Source organism: Monopterus albus, unplaced genomic scaffold, assembly GCF_001952655.1.
Source record: "Monopterus albus unplaced genomic scaffold, M_albus_1.0 scaffold18.1, whole genome shotgun sequence".
NCBI lineage: Eukaryota > Metazoa > Chordata > Actinopteri > Synbranchiformes > Synbranchidae > Monopterus > Monopterus albus.
Genome location: NW_018127898.1, coordinates 9,551,628 through 9,571,509, shown reverse-complemented (window position 1 = coordinate 9,571,509; position 19,882 = coordinate 9,551,628). Strand labels below are relative to the sequence as shown.

The 19,882-nt window shown below is 38.9% G+C and overlaps 1 protein-coding gene across 2 annotated transcripts in view; it reads right to left on the bottom strand.

Moving 5' to 3' along the window:
• The window catches only part of cntn4 (contactin 4), a 180,335-nt gene that overhangs the window by 148,326 nt on the left and 12,127 nt on the right, over positions 1-19,882 (bottom strand). For both annotated transcript variants that reach the window (XM_020592955.1, XM_020592956.1), the window contains exon 2: positions 8,839-8,975. In XM_020592955.1, the coding sequence (XP_020448611.1) occupies positions 8,839-8,893 (55 nt within the window). In that variant the 5' untranslated portion in view covers positions 8,894-8,975. The remainder of the gene's footprint in view (positions 1-8,838; positions 8,976-19,882) is intronic.

Genomic DNA, 19,882 nt, shown 5'->3' with positions numbered 1-19,882 from the left:
ACATACATCAAGCAAATCCATGATTTCTGTGCTGCGTAGCAACTACAATCTTACTATTGCAAACAAAAATGCAAAAAAGTAGCTCTAAGAATTACAAAAAAACATTGCTGAAAAAATTTAAAAAGGTGACAAGTGTATATATGTAGAACGTTTGACAAACAATGAGATCTTTTCTGTATTTTTTATTTACACAGAATGCAAATAGAACCTTACAGTTAGGAGGTCCTGAATTTCAAAAGAAACATCTTTAGTTAGGTTAAAGGTGTATCTCTCTCTCTCTTTTCCTTTTTAGATATGCTGGACATGTTTCTGTTTTTTGACAAGAGTGCTGAGTTTACATAGATCACACCTGAACTCAGTTTGCACTACCCCTGGCCAAGTTGACTCATGTTGCATTTGCTCATGTTTTTTCACTGACTTTGTATCCACTCTCCTGTCTGCACAAGGGTTAGGTATTGTTTGGGGTAATGTTTGTTTTTTTTCTGATACCAGTGCTAAAACAATACTTTTAAAATAGTGCCAGTGCCTAAACAGTACCAGAACCGATACTTTAAAAAAGAAGCATAAAACCAGGCCATATATTTCATAATTTGAAGGGCAAGGCCATTTGACCTTCGATTTCATATATTTTCAGAGGGCACAAAGGCTGAGACAAATAACATGATATGTGTATGCAGCTTATGCAAACAGCCTGAGCAGGAAACTAGAGTAAAGTGCAGATGCTTGTGGATGGTTGAGGGGAAATATGCAGAGACAATATAGTAACTGTGCACCTTTATTATAATTTGGATATTAAATGGTGTTATATGTGCAAACTAAGCTCTTGTTGTTCTCTGCTGATGTTGTCTAAGATCATAGGTTGGAAAATTCATGAAGGTATTTAGGAGAAAATAGAGGAAAGGACATCTAATTCCTCTTAATTACTGGTGCAATAATTATTCTTCTGGCATCATGATGACATATGACCAGCATCACTTCCAGCACAGTGAAAGCTAAAAATTAATGCATAATGGCTGCGTGTTAACATTTTCACTTGGCTGTCAATATTGACAATATTAGTGCTTATTTAGCATACGTATGCAATATTTCAAATAGCGGAGAAAACACATTTTAACATTAACATTTTATAGCTTCTGAGTTTTCTTACAGCTTATAGACAGATATTACATCCTTCCATCTGCTTGTCCAGTAAAACTACAGAAACCTTACTGTAGTACCACTAGTCACACTGTGATCTAAAAATAGCACACAGATGTAGCAAACATAAGGAACAGAAGTTCACATTCATGTGAGCTTGCCTGATATCCACCTGTGCCATTGTAAAAGCAGAATTTTTCAACGGTTTCCACGGTTTTGTGGATGTATTTTACCTCCTGCTGCTGCACTGTGACCAAAGGACATGGAAAAATACAGGGCCTGAGGTTAATGCATGTCCGGGAATGGTCCTGTACAGGGACTCGCTGTTTTACCTGACCAGGTCTAACCTACAAGCAGCCAGACAGTGAAGCACCCTGGGGCAGTGAATGATCAACTGATTAACGCTGGATTCCCCCGGAGCACAGTGCCCGTTTGTTTTGCCTGCTTGAGGTGTCGCTGGTTAACAAAAAGATTCTAATGCCCCCTGATGTCAATGCAAGGCTACCTGTTCTTCTGTAAGGCACGGGAATTATGGGGGAAGACGCAGCGACTGCCAGTTGGATGTTTCCACTATTCATGTAAGGGTAAGGGTAAAAAATAAAAAATAAAAACACATTGCATGTCTGTTAGTTTCTGTAGGGAATTGCTGTAAGGCTGGGGAAGTTATGTCTGAATTTATGCCAGTTCAAATATGGGGTTTCTCAATTACCCACTTTGTTTTGAGTGTTTCACATCTCTTTTCATCAGTGCATATACCATAGTTTACCTATCTATGGAGGAGAAAATCAAATTAATTCATCTGTTGTGGTTCGTCCTGCTGTCCACTTTTATATTCTGGCTTGAACATGTCAGGTAGGATTTGAGGTATCGTCACTGTCGAAAATGTAACATATTTGTAGTGTGTTTTGATTCCCTGTTGAGATGTGTTTCCCTTTCTTAAAACCCGGTTTCATAGAGCGCCCCCTCAGTGTTTGTGGTTAGGATAATGTTAGGACTCAGGAAAAACATCTTGATGGACAAAGACAAGAGTTGTGTGTTCTCACAAATTATCCTTTCATTTTTAGGAAGAGGATCTTGGTTTTATCATTGTGAAATAATTACAGACTATTTAGAGTTATGATGGGTGAAAAGCTAATCTAGAGGTACCCGAGATTAAACATTAAATGGCTGGAAATTATCATGCTGGGGCTCTTTAAAGAATATTCTTTTTTTTTTTAAGAATGTTCTGCCAACTTACATGAACCATGGAGGTCTTATGAGGAGTGACCAGCATTATTAAGCATCTTTCTCCTTAATACACCCATAAAGTCACACCTATGTGAGTGACTAAACATGGACAAATCATAGATCACTCCTCAGATCTGATGGGCTTGAAAAAATCTGACAGACTTAAGAACTCTGTCACATCTGATGAGGCAACACCAGTCACTGTGGCCATACAATCCAACAGATATACACGGCATCATCGCCAGATGCCAGGGCATGGCTGTCATGAGGCAGTGAAGTATATTTCCCAAATTGCCAACTTCCTTTAAGGTAAGGTTGTGACACTCATTATGAAATAGAAACTTTCAGTAGACTATGTCATTTTCACTAAAAGGAGGAAATAACTTGGTATGCCTTTTTAAATAAAGTCAGGGCAGCTGCACTAAAAAAATACAGCGCTTACTATCCACTGCTGTTTCTGTGTGAAATTACTTCCTGTTACTGGTTGTTTTCCTTCTCCGAATCCTTTTGTTATGAGAAAACATATTGCTCACTTGTCATGCACCAGGGACATATTTGCATTTTAAGATATTGTGTCTTAATATGGAAGCCAGGCTGTGTCACTCTCAAATTGTGTCCAGTGTGGGTGAGGGTGTATATGTATTAGTGTGTATGTGTATGGTTGTAAAATATTGAGGCTGCCTGAAAAAACAGCCCATTTAATCTGCTCTACAGCAATTCTCAGGGTGAAGAAATCAAATGGTTGTGAAACATGACCCGAAAATCACAAACAAAAAAAGCAGCTTGGTGAAAAATGTGCAAAGGAGCATGGACAGTCGTAAAGGGTGCTTGCTGCTATCATCATGGTAGAATAAGCTGGGGCAACGAGCAGGGATTAAGATTCCAGTTGCATAGGAAACCAGGAGTGTGGGGGGAGTGTAGTGCTATGGCAATCAGCTGCTAACAGGGAGCAGTGATTCACAGAGCACACAGGAAAACAAAGTAAGCAGTATAACCTGCAACATGTACATATGCTAAATCACCTCCCTATCAGCACAATCTTCCACCCACCCAGTTTAGCTTTCAGGAGCCTTTTGAAACACACTTTAGCATCTTGTGCAAGCAAAACAAAAGACGAGGTGTGGTCAGCTGATGGGCTTCTTGGGGGTTTAACATTTCAGGTTTTAAAATATCCCACTTTTTTCTGGTCATACAAACGTATATAAGTGACAGCTTGTTAAAACCAAACAGGGCTTGTAGTGTTAAGGTTAATAAAGTCTGTATCACCTGCAATCAATAAACCCTTCAAAGTTAAAGCTGGTCATATTCTACATTATTCTTTGCCAACAAATCACAGTAGAAGACCAACGTGGGCAGTTCTGCTCAAACAAAGGAAAATTGTGGATTTTTTGATGGAACTATTTTGTATTTACCACATCTGGTTTATTTGGAATGTGAACATGTCACCCACTGTGGAAGTACAGCTCATTTCTGTCTTAAATTATATGCTACATGTTTTTATTTTCATTGTGACTATTGATCGTTATATTTTGGACATAATAATAACAACAATAATAATAATAATTGTTAAAAAACATAAACAAGCACAGTCTCTAGTGAACAGGCAGGTGACTAATTTAAAAATGTAATTGGATTTTTAGTTTCAACTGCTATGTGCTATTATCAAGCTTTTTATTAATTTGTGCATGAAAAACTAATCAACTTATAACTCCCCAGCCTGAGGAGTGTAACTAAAGCCTCAGTAAACATCTGTGCAGTTCATTTTCCCCAAGCCTGTTGTAGGTTCCCTCTACTTGCAAATCCATTCTTGTGCTCTGCAGCATATGAAAGCCAAGGTCAGCATATTGTGTAACATTCAGTTTTTTCTTGTAGTCACTTTTCAGCCACCTCTCTAATCCACATCAAGGCCATATCATTCATTGTAAAACAAGTTGTTTTTTTTCCCCCAAACTGATAAGCAGGAGGGTTATCCACCCCCCCAAAAATGCTCCAAAATGTTAATTTCCATTTCAGCTAATACACATTAGAGGTACAGAGGTATGAATATCCACTTCCCTGAAAGACTGGTTAAAGAAAATGTTCATTTGTAGTGAATTTTGCAAGAATAAACCAATTTAAGTCTAAGGGCAACCCTTTTATCGCTGTGGTTCATGGGCATTCTCAGAGGGTCTGACTGTGCACACTGCTCTCACTCTGTATTTTAAAAATGCAGGAACTCTTTCCTTTCCAACCCTGCTTTTACCGTGATGTACATTTGCATACCCTGCTCTTGCATCAAAGCTGTCATCAAGACAATTGTAGATCCCTCTCTCTCCCTCTCTCTCTGTATGTATATGTATAGGGGTGGTGGGCTTCCAAACCAGAGTTTGAGTCTAACCCTAACCCTAACTTAACCAGTGTTTTTTGTTAAACATTTCCCATAAGCCCCAGATCAATGTTGATTAAATGTCAAAAGAAGTGAGTCCATTAGTGAGTTTAGAGGTTGCCACTAGCTCACAGAGCAATAACAGTTTGCAATAACAGCAGGACAGAGATGGCCATCTTTAAATAGCAGAGGTGACAGCTAAGTTGTTTAAAAATGCCTTTATTGGAGTGTTGGAGAATTTTATGAAAATTGATGAAACCACTTTACGATGACCTAAGTACCTTCACTGGGAAATGTTCGTTGAAGCTAGAATTTTTATTTTTTGATGCACTGTACACTAGTAATTGTAATGATAAAGGTTTCAATTTTTAATGAGAACTGCTGTAGTGGATGTCTTGGAAGATGAAAAGTAAACCCCAAGAACACACTTCATTTCTTCCAGAAAAATGTGTGAAAGAAATGCTGAGTGAAAAATGTACTGTGCCAACTGAAACTGGTAGAATATTTAGCCATCATGACTCGGGTGCAGTGATTAGTGCTGTCGCCTCACAGCAAGAAGGTTCTAGGTTCGAGCCCCAGCTGACCCCGGGGCCTTTCTGTGTGGGGTTCGCATGTTTTCCCTGTGCCTGTGTGGGTTGTCCCTGGGTACTCTAGATTCTTCACAAATCCAAAAGTCATGTTGATTTGAGACTCTAAATTTCCCCTAGGAGTGAGTGTGGGTGTCTGTCTCTAAGATTCGGCCCTGTGACAGACTGGCAACCCATCCAGGATGTACCCCACCTCTCGCCCAATGTCAGCTGGGATTAGTTCCAGTCCCCCCACGACCCTCTGCAGGATAAGCAGTATAGATAATGGATGGATGGACTCAGGACTACAGAAATTCAGTTACATTTGTCTGGACATTAATAAACAGTGTCAATAACCAGGGTATAAATTTCACCTACAGCCATGGCCGTTGTTGCCCTTGCATCTGGCTGTGAAGCCCTTTATATTTGTCAGAGTTACACAGTCACGGTGGCCGGTGTGCTCTCATCAGATGTGACAGAGCTTTCAACTCTGTCAAATCTTCTGAGGTCCATCAGATCTCAGTAATGTTCAGCCACTCAGGTACAGTAGATGTGTGTTTCATTGCCTTATTAAGGAGAACAGTGCATTTACTGAGGCTGTTCACTCAGGAACACTCCTCATAAAACCTCCACGGTAGCTACATGTACATTTGCATAATATGCTGTAGAACTGAATGTTATTCACTCTCTAACACTGGTCGGTAACATCACCATTTTTACAAATGGCTGGTGAACTTCTGTTGACTACGTTCACTATATCTATGTGCTGTTTTTAGCTCAGAGTGTGTATCAGTCAAGCTAGTGGTGTTGCGCATGAAATACCTGTCAGGAAGTCTGTCAGGTTAGCCCTGGTTTTACTGGGTTAGCACATCAAGGTAAGTAATGTTTGGCTTTACTGTATGTATAAGCTGTAAGAGAACTCAAAGGCAGTAAAACATTGCATGTAGCTGTTTTCTCTGTTATCAGAAATACTGCATATGCTAAATGAGCAGTACTGAAATATTATTTACTGTACACATGTTATTTTTAGTTGATTACAAGTTATTCAATGTGCAGCATATGTAAATGCAGAAGTTAGCCTACACTGTAAAATGAGAGAATCGGTGAAAAAGCTTTACATTTATCTTTAGTTTTTAGTTTACCAGAAGCGATGCTGGTCATTGTGCTAATTATGATGCCAGAAGAATGACATTATTGCTCCTGTTAGAGTAATTAACAGTAATTACACATCCTTTCCTCCGTTTTCTCCTTAATACATCCATCTTTTCTCTGACCCGTGATCTTGAGCAACGTCAGCAGACTGACAGCTGGATCAGGTGTTAAGAGTTCAGTAAGCCTGAGAACCTAAATGTGCACAGATAGTGCTATGTACTATCCAAATTATAATAAAGGCACACCATTATTAGTATCGCCAGTGTCACACATGAAATATCTCTGCATATTTCTTTTAAACAGCTATTCAGGTATGTGCGCTTTAATTTCTGAAATTTATGGCCTGCCAGTAGCATACCCCAGGGTTTTGCAGTCTTCAAATATCAACATTCTTCCTGGCATCATATTCTTTATACAGTATACTAAATCTAAGATTAGTAGAAGACACTACTACACATCATTCTGATACAGTTTGGGTGAAAGCATTTTGAGGTGTTTTGAGCCTTAATGTGATGATGATGAGTGGATTGTATTGTCATATTACAAAATGCTGGTAGATACATCTTACTCAGAAGAAATAAAACATTTCCTGCTTGGCCAAAGCAGGAAATGGCCAATTGCGAAACATCACTGGTACTTTAAACAAAAGTTTGATTTGTGGAGGCACACTAGTTTACTGAGAGTATACTCCAACAGGTTTTACAGTCCATATCACTAGGCTGTTAATTTGAATCAGGTCATATATGTGCATCCTTGATGAATTGCACTATACCAGAAATGATGCCCATTATTTATCCTCATTTAACCAGGTGAAGCCTCATTGAGGTTGGCATCTCTTTTTCAAGTGGCCAAGAGGGCAGCACAAGATTGATCAGTGAATTGTTGCAACAGTAGACACAAAACAATACAAATAAACCAATACAACTGACACACACGGCAGTAAACACAACGTCGAAGCCTTATATACAGTATATGTTTCATAAATGCATCATGTCCACGAGGATTCAGCTACAGCCAAAGCACACTAGTCAGTTATCGCCAGCTGTCTGCTGTGAGACCACGGGGGATTGTTACACCCACCATAACAAAAGCAGGGACGTTCAAAGGCGGAAGCAATACAGCTCAAGGTTCCCTTGAACAAAACTGATAATCTGATGTGCAGAAGAGGAGAGGGGGTTCACAACAGACCTAATATACGCTGAGTAATGAGGAGTGTTCACCTGAACACAGACCTCATCAATAGAGCCTTTTCTTCATCTTGATTCGTATAATACCTGTTGATTAAACAATCTGAGCGATCCAACTGATGCTCCCTGGTGACCTCTCCTATTTGTAAGGGAGACAAATTAAAGTCCTCCATCAAAATGTGATCGATGCCACAGAGCCTCTGGCTGAAATGGGAACCACAGTATAATGAAGCTATAATTTAACTTTACAGCACAGTAAATGAATGACGGGCATTTGAATGAAGCCTGCAAGGATTTCCTGTTAACCTCTGCTCTCTTACATATCAATTTGAAAAAGTAACCTAAGTTTAACTTTCCTTTAAAACATTTGTTTCACAAAATCATTATTACCACTACAGTATTCATGGTGTTATTTTTAGATATTTTGTTGATTGATTTATTCATTCGTTCAGTGAAGAACTGCTTGATCGGTGCCCTACTGAAACAAAACCAATTCTGAAAGGAATCTGTGTGACTCTGTGTTACGTGGCACAAAAAGAATTTAATTTAGATCACAAGGAGCTTTCTGAAACATATCTCACACTTGGATTAATTTTGTTACTTGTGAAATATGAACAATGAAATCCTTGGCAAAAGTTTTCAGGAGTGTAGCGCCCTTTTTTTCTTTTTTAAACTAAATTTATAATAAAAAATCAATGGAAATGCTACATTCTACTGAAGATCTGACAACTTTAGGTGGCACTTTACTTTCCTTTATTGGATGCTTTTTGGGTTATTTCATAGTAGTGCTCCACTCCTGATAAAATCTTATTTTTAACCAGTGCAACCAGCTGAATATTTTCATCCCTGCTTTGGTGCAGTACACTCCACTCATTCAAATTCAGGATGATATTGCTAACTTTTTGTGAGCATCAGATACAACACTAAAGCAAAGCACAAAGAAGTAAAATTGCCTACGACTGGAAGTCTTTAGCAGACAGTGACTTACTTTAACAATAGCTTCCTTGTTGAATGGATTCTACCTTCTTATTATTTTATATCAATGGGGGAAAATGTGTTTGCTTATGGCTAATCTACTTGAGATTGCTCCTTTCTAAACTACGGCTTTCATACTGTCACCTGCCCCAAATACATATGAATAAGGACTCAGACTTCACAAAGACAGCTTCGGCATGCATCAAAAGTTCTTAATAAGATACTTTACCAGCAAGGCACCCCATAAGTGACTGCAGCACCAGCAGTTTCCATAGCAACATCATCTTCAATTCTGTAGGGTTAAAGTAGTCTCACATCCAATCACAAACGTATGGAATCCGATTTGCACCTGTCTGGTTTCCCAATCTGCAGAAAAAGAAGCAGGTGAGATGAGTAAGGCGGTAAGGTTCTCATTAGAAGCACCTCTGAAAATGAATCTTTGTCTTTGTCCTGTTTGGCAGGATCATTTCAGATACAGAGCACAAACTGACAGCAAGAATGCTCAGCAAAGAGCACTGTGACAGTAGTAATTAGACCTGCATTTGTTAAGCTTAACTTTATCTTGTGACTTTGTATTATATCTAATTGACCACATTTACAATATCCTACTTTAATCATCAAATTCAAGCTGCAACTTAATTCTATTTCCATTTTCCTTAAAGTTGCACAAAAAAGAGACATTTTCAGTTTTGGGTGGATGGTGGGCACATGAACACAAAATAACTCATATACATTCATTTCCATATCTCCAGCAACTCCAGGGACAGCTACTTTTAAGTCAATATGAAAGCAAAGCCACTCCTATAAGTTCTCATAGCACTGTTCTTGCTTGAAGCCTCATAGCTTTTATGCTCATAAAAGTGAAAAGCCAAAAAGATGAAAACCCCTGAAACATCCAGAAGAATTTCACAACAGTCGTGTGCTTTTCCCACAACAGAGATAATATCTCCCTGGAGTCAGAATTAAAACTTGAAAGATTGCCGTGTCAGGAAGGTAGCACTTCTCTGCATCTCAACCTCAGTGACAGGAAAGAAGCTGAAGGAATAAATGAACCTGAGGTGAAAAAAAGCCAGTTAAAAGTCTTGTCAGTATTCATGAACACTATTTAAAATTTCTGTGTCAAAAAGAAACACAAACATTATGAAACTGTTTTTGTTGGGGACTACTCACCGATACATGCCACTAAGTTTTCGACACATTCATTATCTTGATACAACGCATGGTGAACCGAGTACATAGGAGGATTTACTGCAAGTCTTCTCCCTAGTTAATGGTCGGCTTTAAAAACAGATTAAGCTGCACAAAAACTCCACAAATTGCAGAGTTCTCATCATAATACTTTTAGTTCATAATTTGTAACTTCAATCTTTTTATTAGGTTTTCATTTCATTTCATTTGCCTTTATTCCCAGGCTTTTGGCGTAGCCACTGCACATCTTATGGACATGTCATATATTGTTACTTTTGGGATACATTAGCTGAATCAGAAATGACATATTAGAGGAAACAATGTGAAAAAGGTTGCAGACAAATTGAAATTGTGTGTGTATATGAATGGACAGGTGAAAGTCTCAGTGTTTAACTAACAGTATAAACTAACATTAGTACTTAGTACTACTACTTCACAGAAACAAAACAGTAATGGTAACATGGAATCTCTATATTAGATGCAAGCTACATGGCTAAAGTTTGACAAACTTGGGTCATGATATTTTTTTTCTCAATAAACTCCACTCAGTTAATACTAAAAAAACATTTCACTTTTTTTATGAGTTTGGAGTTAGGAATGTAAATTTAGTTTAAATAAAACATGACCAGATAAAATAAAGCAAAGATATCTATAATATAAACCAAATCTAAACAACAAATTTCTTCCGAAATAATGTAAGTTGGGGATAGATGTGATCAGCAATAAACAGGAACAAATCGCCCACCGTTGTTTGGTCTGCAGGCCATGGAAAATCATGCTGCATTGGTTACTGGCAGCACTGCTAGTTCAGTCTGTACTGCAACTCTGGATGTGCTGTCAAATGGAATACACCTGACACTGAGGGACCATCACATTGTGAGACAGGATCAAAGATAGTAAACAGCATCATTTTGATAATTTCTTAACACCTCGCTGAGTCACCAGACTGGCTCCTTTAAATGAATAACACACTCTTTTGAATGCAGCCTTATGAATAACTAGCTTTTTTGATGGGTATTTACTTTAAAAGGGTTGATGAGTTATGCGGGACACAGTGGTATGTATGAGGGAAGACTAGAGGAGTCAGTGGAAATCTCAGAGGCTGCCTCCCAAAAGGCTGTACAGATGTAAGAATTAAAGTACTACAATCACTTTAGTAGTAGACATTTTGAGGAACTCCTCTAGGAAACATTCGGCATTAATCTAATTTCTCCTGGGTAAAAATATATTTAGCTTTGAGACATGTTCAACACAAACACCTCAAAATAAAATCTTTGACTAATTTTGCCATTACAGAAAAGCACAGAAATCTTTTTACCCACCTCTGCTGTGATTCAGCATCAACAGGACAAAGTTTTAAAACAAAGCACCTGAAACAGTTTGAGTAGGCAAGGTTCTCATTAATCTCAGATTCTCTACCTTTCAGATCTGTCTCCACCTACAGAAAGAGCCCTTTAATATCCATACATCATATTGAGGGTTGTCAGAGTCTGTCTTGGGTATATCAGTGGTACACGGCTGTGCCTTACTGTTAGTGAGCAGTTTTATACATGTTAAAATGTGTCTTATGAAAACAATAAGACCTGTGCCTATTAGGCTAATGTCTGTTCTGTCTGTGGTGTTACTGCAAATTAAAAGATGAATTAGTACAGACATCTATTATGATGCACAGAGGCACAGCACAGCACAGCCAACTACTCAAATTAGTTTATGTACAAGAAGACACCTATTCCCGTAACAAAGCCACATTTAACAATAACAAATATGTTAAACTTTGCTACCAACCAGAGGCAGTAATCCACAAACTGATCTGCCATATATGCCCCAATTCAATTCAGTTTTATTTGTATAGCGCCAAAAAAAATCATCTCAGGGCACTTCACTCTAGGGTCTATACTTTAGAGTATTGTAGAGAAAAACCCAACAAATCCACCTTGAGCAAGCACATGGTGACAGTGAGGAGGAAAAACTCCCTTTAACAGAAGAAACCTCTGACAGAACCAGCTCTTGGTGGGCGGCCTTCTGTCTTGACCGGTTGGGGTGAGTGGATAGAGGAGACATTTCCACTGAATACACTGGGAAATTATGGAAGCAGACAAAATGCTAATTGTGATAGTAACATCCCTTCAGTTCAGAAAGGGCATGTCTCTATAGAGTCTGTTTCACAATTAATTATTAAAAAGATAAAGATGCACTAATCATGTTCTCCCTGTGCCTGTGTGGGTTCTTTCTGGGTACTCCGGCTTCCTCCCACAGTCCAGAGGCATGTACGTAGGTTGATTGGAGACTCTAAATTGCCCGTAGGAGAGAGTGTGCGTGTTTGTGATTCTTTGTCTACATGTCAGCCATGTGATAGCCTGGCAGCCTGTCCAGGGTGGACCCCGCTTCTCGCCCAGTGTCAGCTGGGATTGGCTCCAGCCTGCCACGACCCTATTCAGGAATAGACGGTATAAATAATGGATGTGCGGCTGGATTAAAGACACACCAATTAATATTTTTATATGAACAATAGAAAAATGACTGTGTGATGTGAATTGTTGCGCATAGTGACAACCCAGCACAGAATTATCACCAAACTCTGCAGTTTCCCTCAGTTCTACAAAGTGTTGAAGTATCTTTCAGCTCACTGTTTTGGTGTTACAGCCCACAGTGTTAAGCTCTCATCAGCCTTGTTTCCAGCTGCAGGAGGTGCCGGCTTTCAGTGGAAAAAACAGATAAATCCACTGTGTGCTACCTGCTCAGCAGCACAGAGCCGACAAAGTTAGCAGCTAATTAACAATGTGCATAATTTAGCAACTAAAAAGCCTCTTTTTTTCTTTTTTAGGTAGCAACTAAATTATAGCTCAAAACCTTACATTTATCAGGTGGACACAAACACAACCCCAGTGTTACTTCGTGTTTGCTGGATGTGTATGAAGGCAACTGCTTGCTGCTAACAAGCCAGCCATGTCAACTTTATAATATATGTAATATATATGTCTAAACAGTCTTTCTGTGCAGCCCCAAAAATGATTCATGCTGGTTTAAATATCAGTGTTGTAAAGCCAGCAACTGAACACAGACTTTAAATGGTTTTACTTACTCAAATTGAGCCAAACCTTGACAGGTGGCTATGGAAGGAACTGACAAACAGCCTATTTTTGGTTTAGACATCAGAATTTGTTGCCACCCCTGAGCATGGGTACCTTACTCAGATTAGCTCAAGGGGAGCAATAACACCATTCCCCACTCATTTGTCGGTCTTGTTATTTAGCAGTGGGTAAACCGATATGTCTCCGTGTGGCAGGGAGGATCCTTGTTAAGGTGAAAAATGTCAGTAGAGGGCACAGCATGTACTCATAGAACTGAAGTTACTCTTGGGTTACTGTTCCTCCAGTCTGGTAAGGTCTGTTTCACAGTATCAGTCTTGCTTCAGCTCCCTCCATCCTTCTCAACTCAACCTGATAAAACACCTCAGCAACTAAAGATAACATACTACTGAGATCCTCACTTGCTCTTCCCTATTGCTGCTTCAATCTATTTAGTTACTTGATACGGGGAAAATGGAAGTTGAAAAATGTTCTGGATACAAAGAGCACCTCCAGATATTGGCTAGGTTTACAGTGCTTACATACCAATGCTTGCAATGTTACAACTATGACACACATAATGACACATTGCTCTTACATACTCATTTACAAGACCAAAATGTCAGAACACTTAAAAAGCAAAAGGAAAATAAAAACCAGGCTGACACTCAGTAATTGTAGTGAAACTTTGACCCACAAATAATTGAATTCACACTGCTGTTAGTGCATGGTGTACATGTGATGATTAAAGAGTTGCAAATAGGATGAAAAGATGAGTAGTTATCTTAAATGCATTAATTCCCATTAAAAAAGTAATTACAATTCACAGACACCATTCCCTTTCTGCGATGCTGATATTCCCTGATTCCCTGCTACAATTCCCTAATTTGGGTTCAGTGACACTCAAGCATCATATATCATAGTGTAATATACTGCAGCTGCATTTGTTAAAGGCAAATGACTGATGACGCTTCGAGGCACTGGGGGAGGAGATAATCAGTGTATTTAGTGAGTAACAAATTGCCATAAATTTGCAAGATGTCCATCATACTGTTAACAGCTTAAATAAAAATGTCTTGTGCAAAATATGTACAGTAACCAAAAGTATACACAAGGGACATATTTGTGCAGAGCTGTTCAAGTGACCTTGAATAGGAAAACGCAGGTAGAGGAAATGTAGGTGTATATGTTAAAAGGAAATTCACAACAAATTAGCAATTAACTGCTCTAAAGTTTTGAACAGCAAAATTACACTTTTGTTTGAAATGGTCTTTTTTTTAAAATTCTAACTTGCACGTAGGATGTCTGAAAAAAATCACTTACAACTGTTACTTATAAATTATCCACGTCTGTAACAGGGACATAACTGTTGTGTTCTTCTTAAAATAAGTACATTATCAACATAAAATGTGGTGACGCAGAGAACAGTCCAAAATAAATCTGTTAAGAAAGCTTGTTCCAAGAGGAAACCGCACCTTGAATTAAATTAGTTAGGGAGGAGATAACACGTTTGGTTAATGTACTGCACGGCTCCTATCTATCGTCCAGCGTTCATGATATAAGGGCCGGGAGTTACATGACCAGAGGTGACTGAAGAGACAGTTCAGCTGATGTACACACCACTCCCTTTCAAACATCTACAAAGGATGCTGCCACTTTTGTGACTCGTGTTTTGTGGCAAGTACTGACTGCTTTGTGTTGGATGACATCTTAAATTCATAGAATCAAAAAATACTAGCTTTTTCATGTCAAATAGGCCAGGATTCAGTACCCGAGCAGAGGAAGTTCTGTAAGAAACCTGCTCATGGTCACAAGTAGCACAAAACACAAGAGCCCTGACCTGTTCTGAGAACATTGACATGGTGAGTGCAGATACCTGCAGCAGTTCTTCACCATTCAATATCATAACAACAGAACAGAAACTGGTCATATTTCTACATACAAATGTTACTGTGTTTGAGAAGACCATGGAAACTTGACACCGACAGAGATGAACAACATGTAATTTACAGAAGCATTAGGCTAACTGATATCTGTTTTCAAGGTCATTAATCTATCTCCTATTTTTTCAGGCTATGGATTAGAAAAAAATCAAATAAAAAAAATTCCATATGCCCCTCAGAAATGATAAGTCTCAAATTGGTTATTTTCTCTGACCAACAATCTGTTAATCCTAAATGTATACATTTAAAGGATGAGGCCAGTTATTTTCTATATTTTTGTTATCAACAAGTCCCATAAAATGACTCAAGCCACCAATGAATTGCGTCTGAGACACTGACCTCCACTGTTGTCCTTAAAAACACATCGGTGAGTCACAGTGTTACACTGGGTGACATGGTTCTTAATTACAATGATTATGGGTATCCTATGCTTACCTAGCTGGATTCTGTCATTCCCTCTTTTCATTTCCTTTTGACTCTGTGCTATAAATTGATGAATTATAGTACCAGTCACAAACTAAAAAAAAAAAACAAAATAAAATTTGTAGCTGCTCTTCTTGATGTATCGTATCAAAAAAAAAAAAAAAAAAAAAACAAACAAAAAAAAACAACTGAATTTAATTGTCTTTCATTTTGCAGTACGGGTAGTCATACCAGGGTATCGATAGCTTTGTCGTGTACATATGCCACGAGCCTGAGGTTCATTCATGCTTCTGAGTTGTATTTACAGCTACAGTATTTTGTCGAACTGTGATAACCCTATGAAACAGCTCTCTCTTGTATATCCACATCATCAGTGATGATGAGAACTTTCAGACTATAATGTGTGCATCACAGTAAACAAAAAGAAAGAAAGGCCTGCATTGCAAACATGCCACCTATGACTTCTTAGCAGGAGTAATATGGCTGGAAGAAAACGATCAAGCTTCAGTGGACGGCATGTCAGTCACTCACGCTTCAGCTTTCCATAAAAATGCCATTGAGCACCCCACTGTTGAAGAGGTGGCACACACACTAATTAATGCTGTATGTAAATCTTCAGTAATGACTGAGGCGTTGATCTCAAACTGTAGCAGTACACAATGCAATGGCTCCTGTGAAATGATGAGAAGGCTTCTAGACAATAAGAATCTTGGGAAGCTGATCATTGACACACTACTCAATAGTAACTGGGTAAAGCGCAAGGTACTGGTAAAGTTGGGCAGTTCACACAGACCTGCAACAAACTGACAGTCTCTCAGAGGTGGTGCCATCCCTGGTTGCACTTAAAGTAATGTTGAAATATTTATGCAACAGGTTTGCCAGTGTGCTGAACCCACAGTCGGCACCAGCAGCTGCATGTTTGATGGATCTGACTGTTGCTGTTGTCCTTCTTTCAAAGGAAATGTAGCCACTCAAGGATTCAGCAGAATTATTTGTGATCCAGATGTCAGCACAGTACAGTGCAGCATCCAGTTCAACTACTGAATGGCAGGGAGGAGGCACGCGCAGTAGAGGGCGTTCAGCCCTCGAGTGCTGTTTGCCAGTGTTACAAATATCTTGCATCTTGTTTGGAGACAAACATGGCCATGGGACATGACCACACAGCAGATGAAAGAACAGACTCTCAAATGGAAAAAAAAAAATACTTGGAAGAGGTAAAAATGGGAGTTCATGTTGAGCCATCAGTCGAGCTCTGGAGAGTAAAGGAGGCAATTTATCCCAAGTTAGTCCATGTGGCACTTGACTTGGTTTGTGCTTATTTCCCAAGCACTTGTAGTATGAACGTTTTCAGTGTGTGGCCAATTATCATCAGGAGTAAGGAACTACCACCACATCACTCAAATAATGGATGTTCAGTAAAATCAAGAAAATTATGTCTGAATAAAGTCAGTAGCTATTTGCCTAGAAAAACAGGCACATCACTAGAAACTGGGTGGTAAGCATTACCGGGTTCAGTGGCTATGAGTAAAGGGTGGTTATCATTTAAAACGTCTCTTTTTCTTTTCATTGTTTGACAAGCACAGTTGAAATACGTGCTCTTGTGCTCTTGTGCTTGGTCATGTCAGTCTTCCTAGGGCGGACTGGATAAATTATAATTTAATCTGCAGAACATGATTCAAACAGCTATCACCTGCCATGTCACCTACCTGTATTTAAAAATAGAGATACAAAATAGACTAAAATAAAACTAGCATGCAACTTTTTAGCAACTGAAACTAAACTGACAAACCCTATGTCAGGAACAAAAGTATTGATGGCATAATTAAAGGCCATAGAGAGTGGACTTGATTGACCTTCCAAAAATACGGATCTAGTTTCCACTGTGTGATAGTTTCACACAAATTAAAACTTTGAACTTGAATGAATCCTTACTTCTTCTCTTAGACAAAACTGATTCCAGAGCAAAGCCAAGGCATTCTTTTGTTCTTTTTTCTTATTGTGCTTGGTTTAAATGGATAAACCATGCTAATTTGAGTCTGAATCTCATTTATCTGAACCACAGACATCTGCAATGGTCCACTAAGCAAGCCCTTCTGGAATGCCTAATTATTTTATTTGAAAAATGAGATGAAATTTTGAACACCTACACTTTGCATCATCTGCAGTTCTCTCTTATTTAACTTATTTTATACTTCACATGGATAGGATGTTCTTCCTGCATGTGAAAATGCTTATTAGGGAAGTTTTCTTTTCTTGGTACAAAACAGCAAAACTCTGCAGTCAGCAATAAAATGCATGCAGTGATAATACCCAGAGATGCCACATCATATTATTTTTTCATTTACCAATAAGAAAACACTCCAGCCAGCAGCTGAAACATGTGTCCATCAGCTAATAACCTAGAAACATTGTTGGGGGTCGTTACTCAAAAAAGTAACATATTACACATTGCATGTTACTTTTTAGAAATGTAACTTTGTGACACTAACTCTGTGTCTCCTCTCTCCCGTAGTGTGTCCTCTCTCTCTCCCTGTACCTTTCTGCAGGTTGCCCTGGCCCTGGAGCTCTATGTCTCTGATGAGCAGTCACCAGCCACATCGACCTGATCAGTGTTTGATTGTTGTGTCTTGTTGCTTTTCTTCTTTTGTCTCTCCTCTATCCACTCACCCCAACCGGCCAAGGCAGAAGGCCGCCCACCAAGAGCCGGGATCTGCCGGAGGTTTCTTCTTCTTAAAGGGAGTTTTTCCTCCCCACTGTCGCCAAGTGCTTGCTCAAGGGGGATTTGTTGGGTTTTCCCTATGTAATAATATTGATAACAGTAAGGTCTAGACCTTACTTTGTAAAGTGTCCTGAGATGACTTTTGTTGTGATTTGGCGCCATACAAATAAAATTTGATTTGATTTGATGATTTAATGTATTACTTAATTACTCCCTGTAGATGTGTTACATTACTTGTTACATTACTTCTGCGTTACTCCGCAACATCACATGCCAGTTAACGGCTATAATGCTAAACCCTACATACACCCAGGAGACAAATACTCAAAGCTCCCAAATGCTTTCTTTAGCTCAGTTTCGATCTTGGCGAAGCACTGGTCCAGACAGCTCGTGAAGTTTTCCAGTCTGATGGCGGCTGTTCCCTGTTATCTGTAGAAACTTTCAGCCTTCCCTCTGCTATATACGATGCGACAAGTCTGTTCAACACTGCTTTTGTTACATGTTGCATTTGAAAAGCTGAGAGACCTGGAGCAGTTGGCAAAAGAAGAGTGGTCCAAAATTCCAGTAGAGAGGTGGAAGAATCTTACTGATGGTTACAGGAAGCGATTGATTTCAGTTATTTTGTCCAGAGGGTGGGCTACCAAATATTAAGCTGAGGGTGTCAATAATTCTGTTTAGTCCATTTTTGGAGTTCTATGTGAAATAGATCAGATTTGGCTTTTTTCTCTCTCTCTGCTTTTTGTTTTGTTCCAGTGCAAACAAAAGAACTAAACATGAGAATACCAAAGAATTTGTGATTGCAAAACCTTTCTGGGAGAAGTGGTGTGTTATCTGATGGAAATGCAGGGGTGCCAATATTTTTGGCCATGACTGTATTTAACTGCACCAGTAGTTTTAGTCAAGAGGATGGTCTTTGTTTGTGCCCCTGTAGTGTTGTCTATGAAATTTTAGATGTGCATTTTAGGACAGGTTTGGTCTGGTATACCATCCATTACTTATATGCCTAGGCTGGGGGTCCTCCCATGATCCTCTCCTCCCTTCCCCTCTCCTCTCCATTTTATCTTTATATGCCACCATTACTTGTCACTAACGTTTTGTCTCCTCTCTCCAGGGGTGGATTTAGTGATTTGTGGGGCCCAAGCAAACCCAAATATGGGGCCCCCACTTAATCTATTTTCACTGATTTAATAATTAGAATGTTACTGATATTAGGGATTATGCTGGTGTATTTTATTTTTATTTTTTTACTATTTGAAGTTTTTTTTTAAATACAAATTATGATAAAAGTACTTTGTTTTTTATTTTTAAATGTATATAAGCAAAATGTGGTAAAAACAAAAAATATACATATATATATTTTAAATTCTATGGTCAAAAATAGCAAGCATAAACTTAAGATGAGATTGCAGGGAGTGGTATGAGTGGATGGTATTGTGTACAAATATTTTTCCCTTTTAGATAATCTGTCTTCAAAACTGGTGAAAAAGAAGGTGAAGTGGCCACTAGACATTATTTACATGTTGCATATTTTTGTTCTGTTTCTAGGCTCAAGGTCACAATTTTTGACCCCTTGTGTTCTGTTCGGGTCATTTTGTCCCAGATTCAATTTTCACCACAAGAAACATTTTTTTTTGGGCTGAAATTTGAAATTTAAATTCCCTCGCTCATTTTGTGTGAAGAACACAAATTTGAAGAAATTTTTGATGCAGGACCACCGCAACCCCCCCCCCATGCCCGGTGCACTTAGGTTACACTCGAGTTGTTCGGGTCAAAATGGCCCATTAATACTAAAGGCCACTTCGCCTCTCACTAAACCATTTGAAGCCAGCCGCTTGAGTGCCAAATGACACACAAACACCTCAAAATAGCTCCAGACACATACACACACCAGTCCCCAACCCCCAGCTCAACCAGACAAGCAGGGGCGGGCCC